At 42.7% G+C, this 21864-nt stretch overlaps 1 protein-coding gene across 1 annotated transcript in view; it reads left to right on the top strand.

Annotated features, from left to right (window-relative positions):
* KCNH5 (potassium voltage-gated channel subfamily H member 5) overlaps window positions 1–21864 on the top strand; it is a 229694-nt gene that overhangs the window by 63598 nt on the left and 144232 nt on the right. Inside the window, exon 7 of the mRNA XM_014517429.2 lies at window positions 1846–2275. Coding sequence (XP_014372915.1) covers window positions 1846–2275 — 430 coding nt within the window. The remainder of the gene's footprint in view (window positions 1–1845; window positions 2276–21864) is intronic.

Genomic DNA, 21864 nt, shown 5'->3' with positions numbered 1-21864 from the left:
TAATATAATTAGCTAGTGTTTTGACTAGAGTGATTTGATGATAATGTACAAAAAAGGGTAATTTAATCTTGGCAAAGAAATGAAGAATATTTACTTCTTTCCTTTCTGTGTCTTAATTTCTACTTCAGATTAAACATTTTGGCTGCTGAATATTTAATGTTTGAAATTTCCCTGTATAAGTCTTCTGTTTTGAATCATTATTTAACTTGGTGAAAAAGTGAGTTATATCCTGGGATTGTAGAGCATTGAGAGCCTATTGTTTTTCTTTTTTTCACATGTGTGATCTCCTGCCATGTGCAAACCTTCAGCTTCTTCTGGGAGAGTTGCTGCTCTCCCAGTAAAAACCCCAAATGCACAGATGTTCAGGATTTTTCTCCCAGAGCAAAAATGGCTGCTCCAGGAGAAAAATAATTCCAGGAACAACTGGGGTTAAATCATTTTCAGGAGAGTTTCTCCTGGGAGAGCAAAGGTCTATATATGTTTCCTTCTGAGAGAAGCCACTGCACAGACCTCCAGCATCCCAGAGTCCCTTCCCTCCTGCCCTTTCCCCGCTCCTTACCCGGGGAGATAGTGTCTTGTTCAGGCTGGATATTACTGCTCCAGCCAAGCATGGAGCAGATCATGCACCCTTATAATCCCCACATTGTGCTGTAGGGAGACAGCCCCTGATCCTGAGCAGTCAGGATCAGCAGATCAGGGCTGTCCTGTACATAGTTGCTATCTGTCTCCAAGCTGACTGAGGTAGCCTGCAGAGCACACTGAGATGTGCGCACAGGGGTCTCCTGGCTGCGCAGTGTCAGCACTGCAAGCTCTCTGATCTTGAAGGGCTCAGTATTCAAGTGCCTGTTCAGGGAACTCCAGGTAAGTTTTTTTTCTATAGGAAACCCCCCCAGGAGAATTCTCCCAGATCACTTGAATGTGTGTGTACACAGCCTCTGTTCACGTTCTTTGGGAATCTCTTATGTGCATTAAAAGGGCTAGACCCAAATTTTTCTATTATTTTTCCCTATTTTTCTCTGCTTGTATTTGCTTAAACACTTGTACTTGTTGATTTTAAAAAATGGTGTAGGAAAATACCTACATAGTCTGGTGACCAGCAAATTAATTATATTTATGTGCAAAGGCATATAGATTTCTAATCAGTGGCTTGTGTTCTATACCACACCCTCAAAGGGCAACTGGTTCTCATTTATTGGGTGAGTACTCTACCTTTGAATAAATGAGGCATCATTTTACATAATAAGGGTATCAGTTATACCAGATGCACCTAAAAATAAGAAATGTAGACCCTCTCTTTACAGGGTGGTACCTAGCCACTCTCTAAGGTAAGGATGAGGGTAGATATATGGGCAGATCATTTCACATCTGTTCTTGATAGCAATTCTTGCACCTTCCTCTGAAGCATCTCCCTGTCCAGGCTATAGGATTTTGGATTAGATAGAGCATAGGTTTGCCTAATATGACATTCCCTTGCTCTAATTTAATATCCTGTGGATGCGGTTCTTTGAAAAACTTAGAAAGGACTCTATCTTGATTATGTACTTCGGTTGGGGTCTGATACATTTCCACTAATGTTAAAACACACTTGGTTTATTTTAAAATAATCCCTAGTGCTATTCCTAGTCTCATGATTTGGCTTGACCTACAAAACTAGCTTATCCTGTAAGTGCCAAACTTTGAACCGAGCTATTAAGAATAACAATAGTGGAATTTGTCTTGAATTGACAGTTTTTTGTATTTAAATATTTAATGAATGCTTAATTAGAGCAAAAACAAGAGTCAGGGGATTGTGTGTTGCATTAATGTTGTATTTCAAATGAAGTAATGGATTTTATTCTTTTCTAGGGGATCAGCAGCCTCTTCAGTTCCTTAAAAGTGGTGCGTCTTCTACGACTTGGTCGTGTTGCCAGGAAATTGGACCATTATCTAGAATATGGTGCTGCAGTACTGGTGCTGTTGGTCTGTGTATTTGGACTAGTGGCCCACTGGCTAGCCTGTATATGGTACAGCATTGGGGATTATGAGGTGATCGATGAAGTCACTAATACAATCAAAACAGATAGCTGGCTCTACCAGTTGGCACTGAGTATCGGGACCCCATATCGGTACAATACTACCGGCTCAGGGCAGTGGGAAGGAGGACCCAGTAAAGACTCATTGTACATATCCTCTCTCTACTTTACCATGACAAGCCTTACAACAATAGGATTTGGAAACATTGCTCCTACCACTGATGGAGAGAAGATTTTTTCAGTAGCCATGATGATGGTTGGCTGTAAGTAGAATGGTCTTACTGTATTCGGTCATATTTTGCATGTACATATTTATCTTCCAGCATTCAATATGGCATATTTTAAAGCACATGCATTGGATTATTATACCATTACTATTAGTTGCACATATAGTATCCCATGATTGCCATCAGGACTCTTGACAGACATATATTTTAGCATGTTGCATTGCAGATAAGTAAACACGGAATAAAACTGGTGATATAGAAGCAAAAGTTATCTGATCATGACTTGGAAGATGTATATAGTGCTTAAGGAGATCTGATCAAAATTATATAGTATATGCCAGGATTTCTTCTTTGCATTTTAAAAATCTGAGTATGCGTTAAGTATTGAATTGGGTTAAAAACGTGCACTCTCAGACTCATGGGGCCAGTTGAATTCACCTGATATATTTTTTTAAATGAACTCCCTCTAGCTAGTTTTCAGAAAGGTGCTGTGCCTTTTATGACATTGGTTGGGTTTTAATGTAAGCTCTATTTTTATCTACTGAGATGGTATCCTTTGTCACCATGGAAGCTGAAGGTAGAGGAGGTCATTAGAAGACATAGTATTGTACCTCTTCTTAGTTTCCTGCTGTGTCGCAGCTCCTCTCAAATGCTTTTCAAATGACAGCGCAAAGGAAGATTTCTTATCTCAGATGCTATCTCATGGCTCTAGGTGAGAACACTATGCAGCTTTTCAGGTTAACAAGAATCTTCAAAATATAGTGTAGTTTGAGCAGCTGGCATAGGGAAGCAGGGGGCTGTTGAAAAATTTAATACACTAATAAAATCATTGGGAAAATGGTAAATTATTTCTTTGCTTAAATAATTAAAGGAAGTGCTTCTGTTGTGCTTTACATTCTCAAAGGTTTGTACAGCGACTGAGTAATTATGTAACAAGTGTGCAAACAGCACCTTTTGAAATTAGGAGCTGTGTAATCTCTCTAGTAATTTAGTTCAGCGCCACCTTAAGTCCTTTACAAAACACACAACTGTAAATGGCAAGTCTTTTTTGTGTCCTAAAGCTTTTCTAGATGTCCCATATTATTAAATCTATTCATATTTTTAATATGATTTTTAATGTGTTCTATTGTTTCAGGAATCTGATAGCATGCTTGCTGTGTGGTTTGATATAATTTGTGCTTAAGCAGCATCTTCCCATATTGCAGTGCACTTCACAGTCTCTAAAATTCAGTTCCCAAGCTATGTCATTACTGAGCCACTGTGGATACACTGTAGGAAATATACAGGTGGTGGTGGACTGCAAATGCTTTTTTCTTGATTCTGCTAGATGGTGTTTACAGAGGTCCAAGGACTGGGAGAACTGAGTGGTTTTGCAGCATCTTTGACTTTTCTGCAGACCACTGGTGCGGTGCAGGGGAAGGGAGCAGGAAATGGAGCTTGCAGCATTCTCCAAGTTTGCTATCACTGAATACACTATAGACTAATTGGAAAATAGTGCTGGAAGGGATTTTAGGAGATGATTTATTCCAACCTCTTCCTCAGGGCAGGATCATCCTTGTCTAAGCAGTCATGGCTCAGTATTTGTCTAGTTTACACTGCTAGTGAAGGGGATTTCACAGCCTTTTCAGGCAGTCTGTTTCAGGACTTAACCCATGATAATTGGAAAGTTCTTTCGTACCTAATCTCATTTTTCCTTGTTGTAATTTAAGATAGTTGCTGCTGTTTCTGTCTACTGGGGGCACAGAGAATAGTTAATCGCTATCTTCTTTGTGGTACCCATTTTATATTTGACAACTCTTGTCAAATCTTCCCTCTGTCTTCTGTCTAGACTAGACAATTCAGGTTCTTCCATGCTTGGTGTCAGTTCTTCCAGCCATTGTAAGGTCCTTCCTCTGAAACACGTCTGAGAGAAAAGCTACAGCTCATTACCAAGAGTGGCATGGACAGAAAATTCTGCCCATTCCCAATACCTGATACTGATAGTAAGCATGGGTGCTAGCTCCAAAATTGCCTAAGTAGGACACAGGTTGGGTATTTAACCAGAAGCATAAAAGTAACACCTGAAAAATGATCAGTATGAAAGGGGACAGACATTCTATACTCTAAAAATGATCAGTATGGCAGGTAGGTACTGGGTAAAACAGGGACAGAGTTTGAAATTCTGCATGTACACAAAAGGAACAACCTGGGGCCAATCTTTACTTGCCTTTTCCAAGTAAATACACACACTGATGCTAGCGTGGCTACTCATGAGTAAAGGAAGCAAGATTCTGCCAGTGAATGAGATGTATGGGTAGAAAAAACTATTTCTAAGTCATTTTTTTAAATCATATGTTTAGATTGAAAATGTTGAGTCTTTTGCAGATTTGATCATAAGTGCTTGAGGATTTTCACAGATGGACCTGTACAAATGTACATGCACAGCTGCGCTGGCTTAATTTCATGTGTTTGGAGATAGTCCTGGAAATGTTTGCTTGTAAATATCATGCTGTGAGTGCATGTGTGTCCTAAATCGAAATATGCTGATTGGTCAGTTAAGTGTTCACATGACTACTTACTAACTTACACCAGCTTGCAAATACCAAGCTTGTGGTTTGTTGCAGTATTTGTGTTCACAAATCCATCCTACACGGATGTCCAGAGTATGCCTTCTGGGGCGCACATTGTTGAAGTGAGAACACCAAAAAGTGATACGAATCAGAAAGTATGCAGGCAAAAACTGTTATAAGGAGAGGTGGGTACTTTCTTTTGGACAAATAGTTTGTGAAAAATGAATCTTGAGGTCAACAAAAACGACTTGCAAATCTGGACCAGGTTTGTTAAACAGTTTTGGCCAAAATGCAAAAGTTTGGAAAAGTTGAAATATTTCATTTCGACACTTTCAAAAGGAAATGTATAGTCTTTCCATAAAATAATATTTACAATAGTAGAAAGATTCCTCTTAAAAATGACATCATTTGTTAAGGTTTTTATTTTGACAAGACAACCAGAAATATTTTCGTTAGGGGTCAGCACAAAATAGTTTTTGTTGGTTGGTTTGGGCACTGAACCAGAAATCAATGATTCCCAGAGCTGCAATTATAAGTAAAGAGGAACTTTCTTTTCCTTTTTTATACTCAAAAATACGAAACAAGCTTGGTGATAGTCCTGGAAATGTTTGCTAATACCGGTAGTTTGTCTTGGCAATGTTTTTCTAACAAGGTCTGCCAAAAAAGCATCTGACACTTAGATTTGGAATTGGAGATAGTCATTCATCACAATCCTAATGGCCTGCCCACGTAAACTTCAGACATGGCAGAAATGATTTGCTGCTTTGTCTCCTGGCGTTTATTTGTCTTGCAAGCCAGAAGTTTGCTATTCACACTGGTAAATTTATGTGTAGTTGGGAAGAGTGTTTGGAGGGATTATGAGTACATTAATGTTACTGGTGGCCAGGATTACAATGTGGTGCTCATTTTAAAAAATAGCAGAGTTAAGTCTCTGCACTTGCTATAAACAATTGTATGGAAAGTAACTGTGTGCTTGGCTCGGTGTTTGAGTGCGATTTTCTCCCCTGGCTGTTCAGCTGGCATCGTAATCAGACAGGTGATTTAAACTCTCTGAGACGCATCACCTGGAGTCTTCCAAGGGAGAGGGCTTTTCTCTTAAAAATTATATTTTACACTCATGGCTGTTGTCTTGATGTCTCTTTGACCTGCTCGTTCTGCCTCGGTATGTAAGCTGAAGCATTTGTGTTTGCTGTTTCCAACTTTTTCAAGAGACAAACTGGAACAAAGCTCACTGCTTTTTATTGCAAGACTGAGGAGTGAAGCTTGTCTGAGGGTTGCTGTGTAAATTCTCATTTGCTTAAGTGGTCCCTGCGTCGGGAATTCATTTTCTTGCATCTTGTCTTGCTTGGATTATGTGACCTGGAGTGGAGCAGAAAGGTGTGAGAAGTCTCTCCTCTGAATCAGTGAGGGACCTTGCCTTGCAGTAGAGACCTTAAATGCAAACCTCTAAGCTTCACTCAGCTCCTGCTCTGCGGTTATGCATTCTGGTCTCCTCCTCTGTGATTACCTCCGGCAAAGTACTAGGGCTGCCACAGAGGGACGGACTTTGAAGTGGAAGTGACTCGGCGCCGTGTGTTTCATTTAATACAGGCATCTGTTCACATTAAAGTTACTGTACATGGAAATCTCTAAATTTAAATATATGTTTTATTCTGTTTACATTTGCTGTACTAAACATTGTTCTTTAAAAAACAAACAGAGAACAAACCTTTGAGTCGTCTTCAAAAAAATCGTTGGGTATTACAGAGAGGAAAGGCTTTCTAATTCAAAATAGTTTTCAGATTTCTCAGAAACATGTAAGGGGTGGTAAGCCTCTTTTTCCAGAATATTTGCCCACTTTTACCCGTTACTTCCCCACCACGTCCTAATGCTTAAAAAGCTCACTTAGAGAACACTGTCATATAGGCTTTTATTCTTCACAGGTTTACCTTTTTTTTTTGGTTGGAAAAATATGCAATGCACTGCCTTGAGTCTGCAGGTTGGAAACAACACACTCAAGCAATTATGCCATTTTTTTAATTCAGTTTTTGCTGCTGATTCAAGGGAGAGTTGCTGCCTGATGGACAGAAGGTTTAATTTTAGTCGTCTTCCTCCATTTTATACTTTATAACCTGGAGAGAACCTTAACATGAGCATTAGTGTTGGCATGGGTCATATGTTCTACCTGATGCACCTCTCCTTGGAAGGAAGCCCTCCTTGATGAACTGAGGGAACTCGGCTTTGACAGCACCCGGTGATGGCTGCAGCTCTTCCTCATAAGCACCGTGTTTGATTTTCTTTTTTACAGTTTGGGAATGGATGTGGGCTGCTTGTGAGGCTTTCAAGACCAGGTTCTTATCGATTGTCCAAGCCATTAGCTAATTCGTTATTCCAGTTGTGTTCTTTTATTGTTCAAGAAACATTATTCAGTCCCTCAGCAGCATGCTAATTAGACCCTTGAATGCAATGCCTTTGAATCACTGGAGTTTATCTAGTACGTTTGTTAAGCAAGGCCAAAGCCCATGCACCAACATTACAGCATCTAATTGGAGATCTCCAGGCAAGCAATCCCAGGGGTCTGCAGGATTTAATTTTAATCCCCAGGCAAATATATGTAGGATACCGATTTCTAGCTGAGATTGTTACCAGAAGCGGAGATTAAATAGCATTTAGCAGAGCAGCCAATAGCAAATTTGCCAGGACACACTTGTGCATTGGCTTATGTCCATAGGAGGATACTGGACTGTATGTTTAACTATATATAAACCATGTAGCCCTGTAAGGGGCCTGCTGTTTCCTACAGTTACTAGTACTACAAGAGGAAGTTTCTTCTGCTCTTTGCTGCAACAGCTATGGAGGAAGGGAGAGGAGCATTAGTCCCAGACCTCAACCTTCTGGAGCAGTAGAAAGTTTTGACCTCCTGAGAACTACTGGAAGAGACAAACCTTTCTCTTCATCCCCTTCCAAACCTGGGTTACTGGGTTTCTAGGTAGTGCTAGCTGCTGCCAACAGCTATCTGGTACCACTTGCTTTGTACTTATATTGTAAGATCTCTAGGGAAAAGACCTTTTTTTGTTGTGTGTTTGTGCAGTGCCTAACATAATGGCTAGGGACAGACATTCAAAAAGCCGGCAGTGAGATGAAGTCATCAGAAAAGCTAACTGCACTTTATCGTGCATCAGCAGATGCATGACAAACAGAGCCAAGGAGGTGATACTTCCCCTCTATCGGGCACTGGTCAGACCACAGTTGGAGTACTGCGTGCAGTTTTGGGAGCCACACTTCAAGAGGGATGTGGATGGACATGTGGGCGGAAAACAACAGAATGCAGTTCAACAAGGAGAAATGCAAAGTGCTGCACCTGATTGGGCAACCCAGCTGCAGAAAACTGGGGAGAGACTGTAAAAAGGGGTGAAGCAGCCTACTGGTACTGGTACTGGTACTGAGACTGGTACTGGAGAGAGAGACTCCAATTAGAAAGGATAAAAGTTTTGGCGGTTTCTTGGTCTTTTCATTGTTTTGTTTCGTTTTTTGCCATCTTTTTTGTTCATTTGATTTAAATAGTTGGAAATAAAAAATGCTTAAAAATAAAGATCAATATTATCCATTGAAATTATTAAAAAAATGAAATTTGAATTCTGCCAAGCCTGTGCATAAGTCAGTTTTGCAGTTACAGACCATTGAACAAGCATAGCCTTCCCCCAGCTAGTGCAAAGCCAAAACTGGATTGAGTGATCTATAAGGAGAGTCACTATAGGTGACAGAGTAGAGGCAGAGAGGGATGAGCCTAAAAAAAAGATAAAGAAAGAGACCCTCAGTCTGGGCCAGGAATTTGGTTGCTTTGTAATGTAAAGCCCTAACTTCATAATGGTTAGTCTTGTTTGCAGCAGTTGCTGCAGCTTCTTGGCATTGTCTTGGGTCCCCTTCTGGTGGCATGAATGGCATGTGTCCCTGGCGGCTGGGAAGGGCACACCTGCGCCGGCAGCGGTGAGTGGAGAACCCCCGCAGACACTACTGGCATTGTTGGTGACGGGGGTGGCGAGCGCCGACCACGGGTCAGCGACCACCCACAGGCACCACCGGCAGCATCGATGGTGGCCAGGGGCAATCAGGGACCGCCTGCAGACTGGCGGCCTTTTCGCGGGGGGTGCACCACCACACGCAGGGTGTGCACGTGCACCTGCATGCACCCCAGTGCATCATCCCTGGCAGTGGCATGGCATAGACTGCCAAAGAGCAGTCTGGAAATGAGGGAATCTTGATCAGATAGTCATGAATCAGATGTAATTCTGCACCCCAGAAAAAACACAGGAAGAAAGCAGTTTTGACAACTGCTGTAAGGGCACCCCTGGGTAGTGAGGAATATGGAAAGGAACGGACACTACTGTGAGCTGATTTGATGGTGAGGGGAAAAGATGCTTTCTGGCAAGGGCAAGGTCCTGGATTTTGCCAGAATCTCTATCTCTAGAGACCTTAGCGTATGTCTGTATCACTCACATGCACACAGCTAATCTTCAGATATACCCTGAATCGGTGACTCTGCAACAGCTGATGAACGGGCTGCTTTAGTGAAAGACAGGTTTATATTTACATTGCACAACTCAGAAATCTTGCATGTATTCAGCAAGGATGCACTGTTTCTCTGGAGTATAAATCCTGTGATGCCAGAAGGAGCTGATTTGTTGTGGAACAGGAGTCGTTTCACCCATGCCTCTGACACTAAAGCCCTCCGGCTGGTTCAGGCAGCCCCAGTGCACACTGGGGTATGCTCTGCCCCTCTGTAAAAGCAGCATGTGTTGGAAGCTTGCATCTGCTGCAGATTGCAGCTTGTGGGCAGATTTCTGGAGGTATTCAGGCTTCTAAGTGTGCAGTTAGGCATCCAGGGTAGAGGCACCTTTTGAAAACCTTATGCACATCTTTGGTGCCTAAATATTTTTTTTTAAATTTGGCTCCTGAATTTTTAGCACTGCCCCTTGCTGACAAAAATCATCTCTGGGCATGTGCAGGTGACTGTTAACTGTTTCTCTTTCGACAGAATCCTTGCAAGACTCTTTGGGAAATACCTCCGGCTTTACCTCTCCCAAGGGATCTGAAGGCACTTGGAAAGTGAAGCCAAGTGCCATTTATTTTCATGTGGATTTTCCCTTCTTGATACTAAAAATCATGTTTGCCACTGTGTTCCTAAACCATTTAGGCAGATTCAAAGTTTTCATTAGACACTTCAGTGGAATTATTCTCAATCCATTGAGAGAGAAGTCTGCTTTTAGAAGAACTAAAAGCCTTGACTGAATAATAGGGTTACCCCAGGAGTTGGAAAAAAATTAAATAAAAGAATCATGCAACACTTTCTCGTACTTCAGTCCATCATATAGATTGGAGTGGATACAATGGATTTTATTAATGGAAGAACTGTGGGTCTATTTTTTTCTTTGTCTTTTGTTCTGAAATGGTGGCAGGTTTAAAAATATTTAGTCAGCTAGTTTATAGGGAAAACATATGTTTCTCTAATATGAACAGCTTTGCACCATAAAACAGTCTCTTTGGGAAGCCCTGCTGGAATTCTTGCAAAGTGATATCGAGAGTATGTTTATACAAGCTTTACTTTATTAATATTGGCTCGATTTGTTTAAGTAGGTTTATGGTATCTAAAGACGGGGGCAGAGAGAGTAGGAAAGGGAAGAAGGAATAAGTGTTCTTTAGCTGTTACTGCACAATGCTGTTTCAAATTACTTGAAAATCGCTTAGTCAGAGATTAAAATAAATGATGCACAAATGTATATGGGGGACCTCTAGGCAGTGTTTCTACCTCATTACTGATTTTATGGCTCACCACTACAGAGATCCATCTTCCATGTTGCTTGCTGGGAGGGGCACTCACGTGTTTCCAGGGTATCTGTAACATCTATTCTCGTCAAGCACTAGTTTTAATTTATTCAGCTAGGCCCTCCAAATGCCAGTGCTTTATACTAAGTAAATTAAATGGACCCTACAGGAGAATAGCTACCAAGCTACTACCTAGCTGTGAATCTTTCATTTGCAACTTGTACATCATTTCATTACCTTTAAAACAAAGTGGAATGAATGATTTGGGTCCTGATTCTGTTTGTATGGCCCCAGTATGAAAGCCAAAAGAAGGCAGTGAAACATGATGGCTGTTTTCAGCAGGCCTCCATCTTGTACACCTGCTGGATGTGCATGTTACCATTTGAACATACGGATGCTGCACTTAAGGGAGGGATTTTCATCTTGTCTCCTGAAGTCCTCCCTGCAAATAAAAACTCCAGTGACCAACCAGGAGTGGTGGAGTCACTGAGAAGTGCCTCACATTTTAAAAAATGAAAGCATTGCAGAAGGAACCACGGCCTTGAGGTGATACCGACCTTTAATTTACATCAGGATATTTCCCTGTCCATGTTTGTCCTTGCTAAATGTCAGAACTAGAGAAAAAATGACACCTTTGGATATCCAGAGAAGCTGAAATATCTGAGTTTGATGACAGGAGAAAGAGCTTCAAACTTACTGGAGGGATTAGTGCAGTATAGCAGCCTGTGAATTAATTAGGTGATGAAGTGTGCCTAATATTAATAAAGAAGATTGAGATCTGTAAATAGAAGGCACTGCACACCAGAAATATTCAGGGAATCCTAAGGCATGTAGTGGCCGCACCCCAGTCTATTGCAGATGTTCCCAGTGTTTGCTGTTTTTTGATGTCTTCAGTTCTTCAAGAATACAGTGTTAATGCTCCTATAAGGCCTGCTCACAATGTGGGAAGGATCCCAGTGGACCTAGACCCTTCCCACCTGTTCACCATCCTCCTCTTTACAGTCCATTGTGTAGGTGTATGGTTGGGTACAGCGTATCTCTTCCTGGTCACTGCATGTACAGCCCCATGCGGGTGAGAGTTACAGGTTTCAGTCGTGCCTGGTCTATAGAAATGAGTCTGACAGCCTGAGTGAGCCTGGGTGCTTTAGCGAGCCATGTATTGATTTCTGGCAGTGACCATAGTGAGTCACGTATTGATCTCTGGTGATGACTTCTTTTTGCATCAATACCATGGTTTCCTATTCAGCTGTTTGACAGACACCACAGATTTCTTAAAGAAACTGGACTCCATTAACAAACTTCCAGTAAACACCATATTAGCTACCATGAATGTCACGTCTCTCTACACCAACATCCTCCATGAAGAAGGGTTACAAGACATAATGAACATAATCCCTGACAAGGACACACCTTCTGCTTCGATTATGCCTTCCCACTTTGCCCTCATGCGGGGACGTCCTCATGTTGCTATGTTTTGGGGAGAAAGGGAGTTTGGTTGGGTGTTGGCTGGAGCCAAGGGTGGGGACTTTGTTTCAGGTTCACGTTTGTGGCCTCCCTATACCTACACACAAATGGCACTACCGTGGGCATGCGCATGGCCCTCCAATATGCCATCATACTTATGACACTTCCAAGTTTGTTTCCTCTGCAGCAGCCCTCTCACCCCCCTGATATGCCTAAGGCACATTGATGACATCTTCAATGTATGGATACATGGGAAGCAATCTCTAGAGAAATTTCACCAGGAATGTTTCTAACAACTTCTACCCCTCCATCAAGCTAAATCTGGAATACTCCACCTTGCAAAGTCATTTCTTAGACACTACACTGCAGGTTTGCAATAGCCACATTGCCACCACTTTGCATTGAACACCAACCGTTATGACTACATTCATGCAACCAGCTTTCATCCTGACCTCACCACTAGATTCATTGTTTAGAGCCAAGCTCTACATTACAGCTGTATTTCCTCTCTTCCCATGGACCAAAACGCTTACGTTAAGGATCTAAAATAGGGATTCCTACAATTACAATACGATCACAAAACTGTAGCCACTCAAATCAAAACCAGACTGAGACCTTGCACCAACCTGTTACAGTACCAGCTTGAGGGCAAGTAGGCAGAGTCACCTATCGCCACCAGCTTGCACACCTTAGACACATCACTAATGACCTCCAACCCCTCCTGGAAAAGGACGACCATCTCCAGGTAGCTGTGGGCTATCCTATCCTGGTTTATGGGCAGTCCACCCCCCACCCCAACGTCAAACAGTGGCTCTCAAGCAAAAGGCTACATAACTCCCATTCTGAGTGAAGCACCAGGCCTTCCCATGGATGGAGATGCCTGCTGTACCCCAACATCAATACAGACCATGTCATTACTGGACCAAATAACACTGATTATACCATTTAGGGTTGATTTACCTTCACTTCTATTTACATCATATATGCTATTACCTGCTTACAGTGCTCCTTTACTGTCTGTGTTGGACAGACAGGGCGATCTCTCCATAAAAGAATAAACAAAGACTGATCAGACATCAACTCCAGAAAGACATGTCAACCTCCTTGAACTCTCCATCACTGACCTCCGGACAGCTGTTCTTGGGCAGCAAGCCTTTAAAAACTGATTTGAACAGGGAACTGTGGGACAAGAAATCATCTGTAGACTGGATTGTGTTAAATGTGGTCTAAACAGGGACTGTGGATTCTTATGTCACTACCTCAGTTAGCTTTTGCGACCACGTTGTTCCTATCATTTTTTTGTTACCACTCTCAGCCTTGTCCCTCTTCCCCTTCCTCTCCTTTTTCCCTCCCCTCTCCTCCTCCATTTCTAGCTTTGTGTTCAAATCACGCTCTCCATTTTACCCACTGGTCCGTGCACGTCCTTTCGCTGCATCGGATGAAGTGAGCTCCTTCTCAGGAAAGCTTGTGCTATATGCATAGGCAATGCTTGGGGGGGCACACAGGGGGCCACTGTTGCTGCCTGCACGCTGTCGCCACTCACCACCCCCCCTTGCCGCTGACACTGCCATGGCTGCCTATGGGCAGTCCTCATTCATCCTGCCCTCGCTGCTGATGTTACTGCAGCCACCTGCAGGGTCTCCGCTTGGCCCGCCCTTGCTGCCAACATCACTATGGCCGCCTGTGGGCAGTTCCCACTCACTGCCAACGTGCCCCTGCTGGTGACACTGCCACCTCCGCCTGCGGGTGATTGCTGTGCCCTCCCCAGCCTCAGGAAGCATGCACCATTCATGGCTATATGTTTGTCTAATTTAGTTAGTCTCTAAGGTGCAAATCTACCCTGCCTTCTGCAAGGCTTCCTATTTGTCATAGTGCAAATAAGTTCCTGCTACTAATTAAACAAAACATAGCTAACAAAGTTAATTTCCCCTGTAGAGCCAAATGTCCTTTAAGGTTTCTCGATGTTTCCTATCTCAGGATTCAGTGCCCGAGCAGTTGTTTTCATTGGAGAGTACAGGAGCACCGTGAGGAGGTTTGTTCTCTTCCTTCCTCTGACCTGGAAGTTGGAACAGTCCCTAGTATATATGATGACGTTTCTTTTCATTCCAGTGGATTTAGGTGAGATGAGACGCAACGTCCAATACTAAATCAGACGTTTAAGCGGAGATTTGTTGCAGTGGTAAAGAGTGCAGGATTCATCCGCCTCGCCTAATATTTCCACAGGCTTTGGATTCAGCCAATGAATCTGGATTCTGCCTTTTACAAAGGAGAGGTTGCTTAGGTGCAGGGGCCTGGCCCAAGAACATTGCTAAGTTTCACAGGGAAATTGTTTGATTAGGAGACCAAACGTTTCTGTTAAAAAGTCTTTTTTTTTTTTTAAGTGAAAATTTGGTTTTCAACCCAGTGGAATCTTTTAGCAGGTCTCTGAAATGGGGGTGTATTTTTTTAATGAAAATTTTCTAAGTACACCATTTTCCATTCTAGATATTTTGTTTCTTTTCCCTTTTCCTGTGGTTTTAAAACATTAAAAAAAACCTTTCCTCAACCCAGTTTCTCTGTCATTTTTTTTTCTTTGCTTTCCTTTGGCGAAATATGAGGTTTACTAAAATATAAAAGGAAAGAGAGAGAGAGAAAATGTGGGAGTTTCTTCCCTCTCTTAATGTCATCATTCCCTTTTTTTTAGTTGGTGATAAGGGGGGAACAAAATGTGAAAAGAGGGGGGAAAGCATAAAAGCCAATTGCTATTTTTAAAACTGGAAACACGTTTGTCTCATTTCATTTCAAATGTTACTGCTGAAGAAAAAAACTTTTAAAAGGTTCAATCAAAACAGACCGTTTTAATTTCTTTTTAGTTTCTCATGAAAATGAAAAGGTAACTTTCGTAGAATCAGAATGAGAGAATCATAGAAAAGTAGGGCTGGAAGGGACCTCTGGAGGTCCTCTCTTCCAACCCCATCTGAGACGGGATCATCCCTAACCAAACCATCCCATACAAGTCCATTATCTAACCTATTAGCAAAACTACACGGGCAACCTGCCATACGACCACAAATCGTGGCACCCAACCTGCCACGGGTAAAGCAGGGGGACAACAGTGGCCGATGTCCTGCTGCTGCAAGGACTGTTAAAATATGCTCGAGAGATCCAAGGAAGAGGGCCGCAGCCCCCGCTACCAAGGAAGACAAAAATTAATCAGACCATGGGGTAAAATTCCTTCTTGATCACACGTGGTGATCAGTCTGATCCTTCTCATCAGGAGCCTCTGGATTTTAATAGAAGCAGGAGCATTGGCATGCTCAAGTCAAAATCCTCAGCCTTGGCTCCAGCCAACACCCAGGGTTCCTGAGGAAGGCCAACACCCAACCAAACCCTCTTTCCCCCAAAACATAGCAACGGGAGGAGAAAAAAAGTTCTTTCTGGCCCTATGCAGCAACCAGCAAAGCCAAGAAGCATAAGAAATACCCATAATAAAGCAAAACTACTCCTAGTTCTTCCCCTGATGTATAACCAGGATTAAATTAGGATGGAATAGAATGGGAAATGCACTATAAATCTCCATGGGCTTTCTGCTGATGTCACTAGTGATATCACTTCTACTGAGATTGGCCCGTTGCCGAAAGCCTTGGTGATGCTGTTTTTAAATGAAAATTCTGTTCTGTTTTGAAAAGCAGCTTACTTTAAATGGCATCTTGCTGTGCAGGGTTTGTTGTTTCTCAGTGGAAGGTGCTCGGTCTCTGAGCAAAAAGATGGTTTTTAAATGGCTATGTACTCAGCCTATGATTTTAAAATCTAAGTGGGCCTTTTCTGCTCCATTGGTGCCTTTGTACCTCCCCCTCCTCCCTGCAAAGCCCAGACAAATAACATTGGAACTAACAACCATGAGCTCATCGGTTTGGTCACTTTAATTATAATTATCTCCCTTCTCCCACACTCATTATCTCCTGGTTGTATTTTCAGCCTGTAAGCTCTTTAGAAAGAGGATTGTGCCTTCCTATGGGTGAGGAAAGCACTTAGCAGGCTTTGGCCAGGATCCAAGGATATCCTTAACCCTGGCATTTCCTCACTTGTGACGCTTGACTTGGGAATCTTAAAAGCGTTCCTTTAACATACTTCATATTTCTGTGTGACATAACATATTTCATAGTTCTAGTTCGGGCGGTAGTCCCTGGGGTTTTCAAAAAGGAGAAGGGAGGGAGGTCTCGAGATTCCTTCGTGGGGTATCGCATTGAATTCTGCGCAGTTCACCACCAGGCATAGGACATATCAGGCCAGTGCTTGGATTTCTGCCACTTGAATTAATGGCATGACAGACAGCAATAGTAGGTTATCATCTTCTGAACGGACCAGAGCCTGGGGGAGACGGGGACACGGTCAGTGCCAGCGGGTCTCACAGGTATGCAGTGGTTTGACGCAGGAATCCTGAGCTCTGTCCAAGGCCTGAGCTCAGAGGATGCTGCAGCAGGGGCTTTTCTGCCTCTTCTCCCCACGTGTGGTCCTTTCTGCCTCCTCCCATCCCACTTGTCCCTGGTTTAGTCTTGTTTCTTCCACATCCTTTGCTTAGCCTGACCTGGTTTTCATTCCTTTAGTTTTTCAGCCCTGTTTCTCTGCCCAGCCAGGCCTAATCCAATTCCCCCAAACTACACATCCCAATTCCTCTCCTGTTTCCTTGTCGTTGGTCTCTTCGCCCAGCCATTCCTAGTCATCCAATCTGTATGTCTGCCTTCAGTCCCCAGTGCCCCATCTTCTCCGCTCCCCATCCCAGTCTCCTCCCTAGGCTTCTTATGCAGTCTGTCTCCTACAGCCCCAAATCCTTGTCCCAGTCCCTTTGTCCAACCAGGCCCATTTCATCCCTCAGCCTCAGCTCATCACATCCATCTCTCTTCTCCCCCGCCCCTCCTCCCCCAGTTCTAGGTCCCAGGTTCATTACCAGTCTGCTCCAGTCTCCTAATGATCCCCCATTTGATCAGTCACCCTCCCACCTCTTGGCTTTCAATTCCCCATTTCTCCTGGCTCTAGGCCTGTCATAATTCCCCCCCAGCTGAGCTCTCAGGCTTCTTGCCCAGCCAGTCCCAGGTTTCCCTCCTGGCCAGGCAATGATTTGCACCTGTTGCAAGTGAATGCTTGATAAGGATAAGGTCCCTAATTTCACTGACTTCAAGGATCATCAAGCCCCTGCACAGATACAGGATTTGCTGTTCTTAAACCATCCCAGACAGGTGCCCATCCAGCTTCTTCTGGGAAACCTCCAATGAGGGACATTGCATGACGTCGAAAGGCAGCTTATTCCTTTGTCCTGCTGTTCTTACAGTTAGGATCATGCTCTGTGTCAGTGCTTGCATCCATCCCCATTCAGGAAAGCACTAGCAGATATTTTCCTGAATGGGGTCTTAAAACCTGTTTTTCCTATAAGCACAGATAGTTCCACTGTTGCATCAAGTGAAGCTTATTCTTAAGTGCTTTGCTGGATGGGTGCCATAATTAAGGAGATGTTTCTTGCATTTAAGGTGTCAGTGTGGGAATTTTAAAAGCAGCTGAGCAAAGATGTAGCAGGGGAGGGATGCTGGCTGCTGTAGTTTTGATGGTGGTTGTGTAGACAGCTGTTTTTGCATGCCCTCCCACCCCCAAAGGCAGTGCCTGGGCTGCTGCTTCGGTTACCCCCTCCTCAGTTATGCTACTGTAGCTAAGTGATATAGATACACAAGTCTCACTGATGTCCATGAAACCTGTATTCCTGGCTGAAGCTGGTGCTTTGGAAAATGCCACCATCCAGGTTTATGTTGAATATAGCACACCTGGAAATTATTTTTGCATGGAGCTATAAAAGCCTGGGAATACTTTGTCAATGCTATGTTCAGTAAAGTCATTAGCTCCACTTTCTCATTGTTTTCCTTGCACCTAATAATAATGATGAGAATGATGATGACAGTGATATCCACAATATTATTTTATTCAGAGATTTTTGAGTACTTTGCAAAGCAGGTAGATTTTTATAGATGGGGAAATTGAAGAATAATAAAAGCAAGTGATAATCCCAAGACAACAAGCAAATCATGAGTATGGGTGGGAGTAGCATAGTGGTTTCCTGACTCAGAGGCACCCCATGTTTCTCTGTGACCGCAGACCTCCTCTCCTTATTTTAATAGGTAGGCAGCAATGGCAATGTTCCTTGTTTCCAGCTTTTCTCCAGTTAATACTCTGACTTTCATTAGTGCAGATATTTTTGGCCTGACCTTACCATCCACCTTAACAAGAGCAGATACAGCCTGGTATTTAATAAATTGCAAGTTTTCATAGTAATATTTGAACAAAAAAAGCAGCAAAAGTAAGGAAGAGGCACAGAAAAAATAGCTTTTGGCTCTTGGCATCAAGGCCAGGTCTGCAACTATTAAAAGTAATAAAGGTCCTGAGTTTTAAATGGTTGAATCTGTAGGAAGATAGGTCATGCAAGAAAGAACATGGAAGCAAATGCTCTGATCCAGAGATACAAGAGGATGGGGGCAGTGGGAAGAGAGGGTAACATACCATTTCCCCCTGGTGCAGAAGGCCACCATTTCATCTGTGGCCTTCTGCACAAGCTACAGGCCACAGATCCCTAGGAAAAAAACCTGGCCAGCTTTCTACCCCTTACACAGTATCCTCATAGGCTTGTGGTCTGGAGGTCATACGTGTGTATAAAGGAGCCTGTTGAGACTTTCAGCTGGCTACTTCGTATGCTGCAGCTTGACCTGCAAGCTCAGGCTGGTCCTTATTAAAAGTCAAGCAAAGATCACACAGCTGCTGCTGCTTAGCCCCTCATTCTCATTTGGTCCCTAAGGGAAGGGCAAACCTGCTGTCTTGCTCATCACCCAGGAATGCAGGGGGCAGGCTGAGCTCACCTGCCGTGTCCTCTGGCAAATTGAGCAGGGGCATTTAGCATTTGATTGGTGAATTGTGAGAATTAGTGAGTGCTGTTGTTGAGCATGGCCCTGGATTTCAAAATATTAGATTCTCTTCTCATGACAAAAATTCTTTCATGTTTATCAGGGATCATAACAGAGATGCATCACTTAGGCGGTGTTAAGAGTGTCTGTTATTGATGCACATTGGGGAAGAAATGAGTAATGTTGAAACATTGAAATCCTTTAAACTTTTTGGTCTTGCTTTAATAGACGCATGTCCTTTTGATGATAGCAGAAAACAAAGGACTGTGAAGAAGTGGTACAGCCTCAATTTACAATCCATTTCCAGACAGGTCAGAAAGCTACAAAGGGAATGTTTGCTTAAATGTATCATTGTGTGATTTATAAAATCAAAGAGAGCAAACAGTGCTGTATTCTTCATCTCGGTGTGAGAGATTTATTCCTTTTTGTTCCTATGTAGAATACACAAATACGTTTGTTCTCCCCAAATTTATATTGGATACAGGCATTTTCATTTTTTCAATATGGCATACACGACTGCAGTGACACAATATTTTGTAATTGTTTTAATGTTACTATAACAAAAATGTCGGTGCAAATCAGACTTTGCCATTGTTGTGTTTCGTATCATACCTGGGGAAACAGGACTTAGCTTATAGCAGTGAAACAATGATGCATCAAAGTAGTTGCAAAATAGTATTATTTTCATCTATTCAGGGGAACTATGTGGGGATAAACTGTGGTATTATCTCACTGGTGTAAGGCTGGAGTAACTAAGGTAGATGCAAGGGAGATAGCAGAGTTGTTAGGGTAGACCCACTGCCTGGAAAATTAGGTCTGGGAGCAGAGCCTCTCTCTGGGGAGGGTTTTGGGTGGTCATTTCACATTCATGCCTGTTTTTCTTCCAACTCCTTGTGTGACTTGTCTGTTTAGGTCTGTGGCTCTCGACCTGCTTAGGTTCCCAACACCCCTGTCTGACTCCTGTGAATTGAGCAGCACCCCATTTCAGTAAGCGGCACTTAACTCCTGGCATGGGGAGAGAGGAGGAGTGAGCCCTTAGTTCCCCACAGGGCAGTGGGGCAGGGGTGGCCAAGAGTTTAGTGCCTTGCTTTGGAGCTGGCAATGGGGATGTCGCACATGGGGATGGAGGAAGTGGGGAGGAGCGAGCACCAAACTCCTCAAACGGGCTGGTAGGGAGAATTGTGAGCACACCCAGGGGTGAGCCGGCACATACCTCCTTGCTTAGTAGCTGGGCAAGCAAGAATGAGTTCTTATCTCCTCGCACCCCAAGGCACCCTCAAAAGGAACATGTGTGTCCCCTCTTGAGAGCCACTGCCTTGGACTGTAAACTTCTTGGGGTAGGGAATGACTATTTTTAACAGTGCCCAGCACAATGGTGTCCTAATCTTCACTGTATCCTTTAGACACCTCCATGGTACAAGATGATAGCACAAGAGGAGTGGAGAGGAGGGGGGACCACTCTTTTGGGCTACTCTGGATTTATCGACTTGGTCAATCCATATAAATAAGAGGTTGTTTGAGCCACAAAGAAAGTTTGAGAGGGTACCCTGGAGATTTAGATTTCATCAAGTGCTGTATGGTCAGGCAGAATAAGAGATGCGAAGCATGGCATGTTTTGAGACGCCTCGCACTCTCATGCCCGACTGCCAGAGTTACTTTGTGATGGCCAGAAGTTCAGAACGCTGCAAGCGGGTGCAGAGATGGGATGAGATCTGATATTCTGCATGTATTGCCTAAGGTTAAAAAAAAGAGTGTATTTCCTATCTTTATGTCATAAGTGGTAGTCATGCAAATACATCTGAATGTGACTTTTACTACTTCTGTGCTCTATGTAAATATGTTCAGGATTAGCACAGTATGTGGCCCAATTAGGGTTGAGTATTTGACCCATCAAATAAAATTTGGCCACTTGACCAGTCAAATATCAGTCAAAAATTGTGAAAAAAAAAAAAAAATGCCAATAGGTCCAAATAATACACAGAAAAAGTACAAATTTTCTATTGAAAAATGTGTCTAAAACAATTTAAAAAAATCATATTTCTGTCAAGAAAACTACAACAAAATGTAGCTTTTTTTGTTAAACCGCAATAATTTTTGACCAGTCAAAAAATATGCAGTCAGTTGACTGGCTTGCCAACCCTAGACCCAATATAGGTTTCTATTGAACTCACTGTCCGCTTGATATTTCTAATGAATTGTTTCCAGTCAGAATAATATGATGACAGTGGGAAGACTTGCACACACTGAGATCCATGCCAACCTCCTTTTACTGTCAAATGTCTTATTTGTGAATTTCTTAGTTGTATGTTAAAGGCAGTGGTATAGCACGAGTAGTGGCATATAGTGGCATAGCAAGCTGTATGTAGTATGATTGAGGTTTACAAAGGTATCAGTTGTTCCTTGATGGCTTTGGTAGCTTACATGTAGAGCATATGTGGTCGTTTTGGACTGGGCAACATATTCAAATGTACCTACAAGACTTAGGAATTTAAGATCCAGGTTCCTAAATTACTTAGGTGATGTTTTAGATTTCAAGCCATTATCCTATACAACTTCACAATGAAGTTAATGAATGATGACGTTAATAAGGATCTTCCCTTCAAATTAAATAATTTTAATGGAATGAATAATTTTTATTTTAGTCATTTATGCAAGACATTTTATAACTGAATGTTAAGGCATCTGAACACGGGGACAGAGTTTAAGGTTAAATTTTCACCCTTACGTCTGTGTTTCCTCAGTTTTGAGTGCTTGGTTTCTCAGTGTTGATGTCGGATTAATTCTAGAAACACTTTTCTTAAAAAGAAAAATCTAGACCACTCAGTTTGCGATGCACACTTTCCTGCTTTTGAACACGGGAGGTTTTGAAACACAGTTGTGAAATGAATTG

This window comes from Alligator sinensis, unplaced genomic scaffold, assembly GCF_000455745.1.
Source record: "Alligator sinensis unplaced genomic scaffold, ASM45574v1 scaffold13_1, whole genome shotgun sequence".
In the NCBI taxonomy this organism is placed as follows: domain Eukaryota; kingdom Metazoa; phylum Chordata; order Crocodylia; family Alligatoridae; genus Alligator; species Alligator sinensis.
This window is presented reverse-complemented; position numbering and strand designations above follow the sequence as displayed.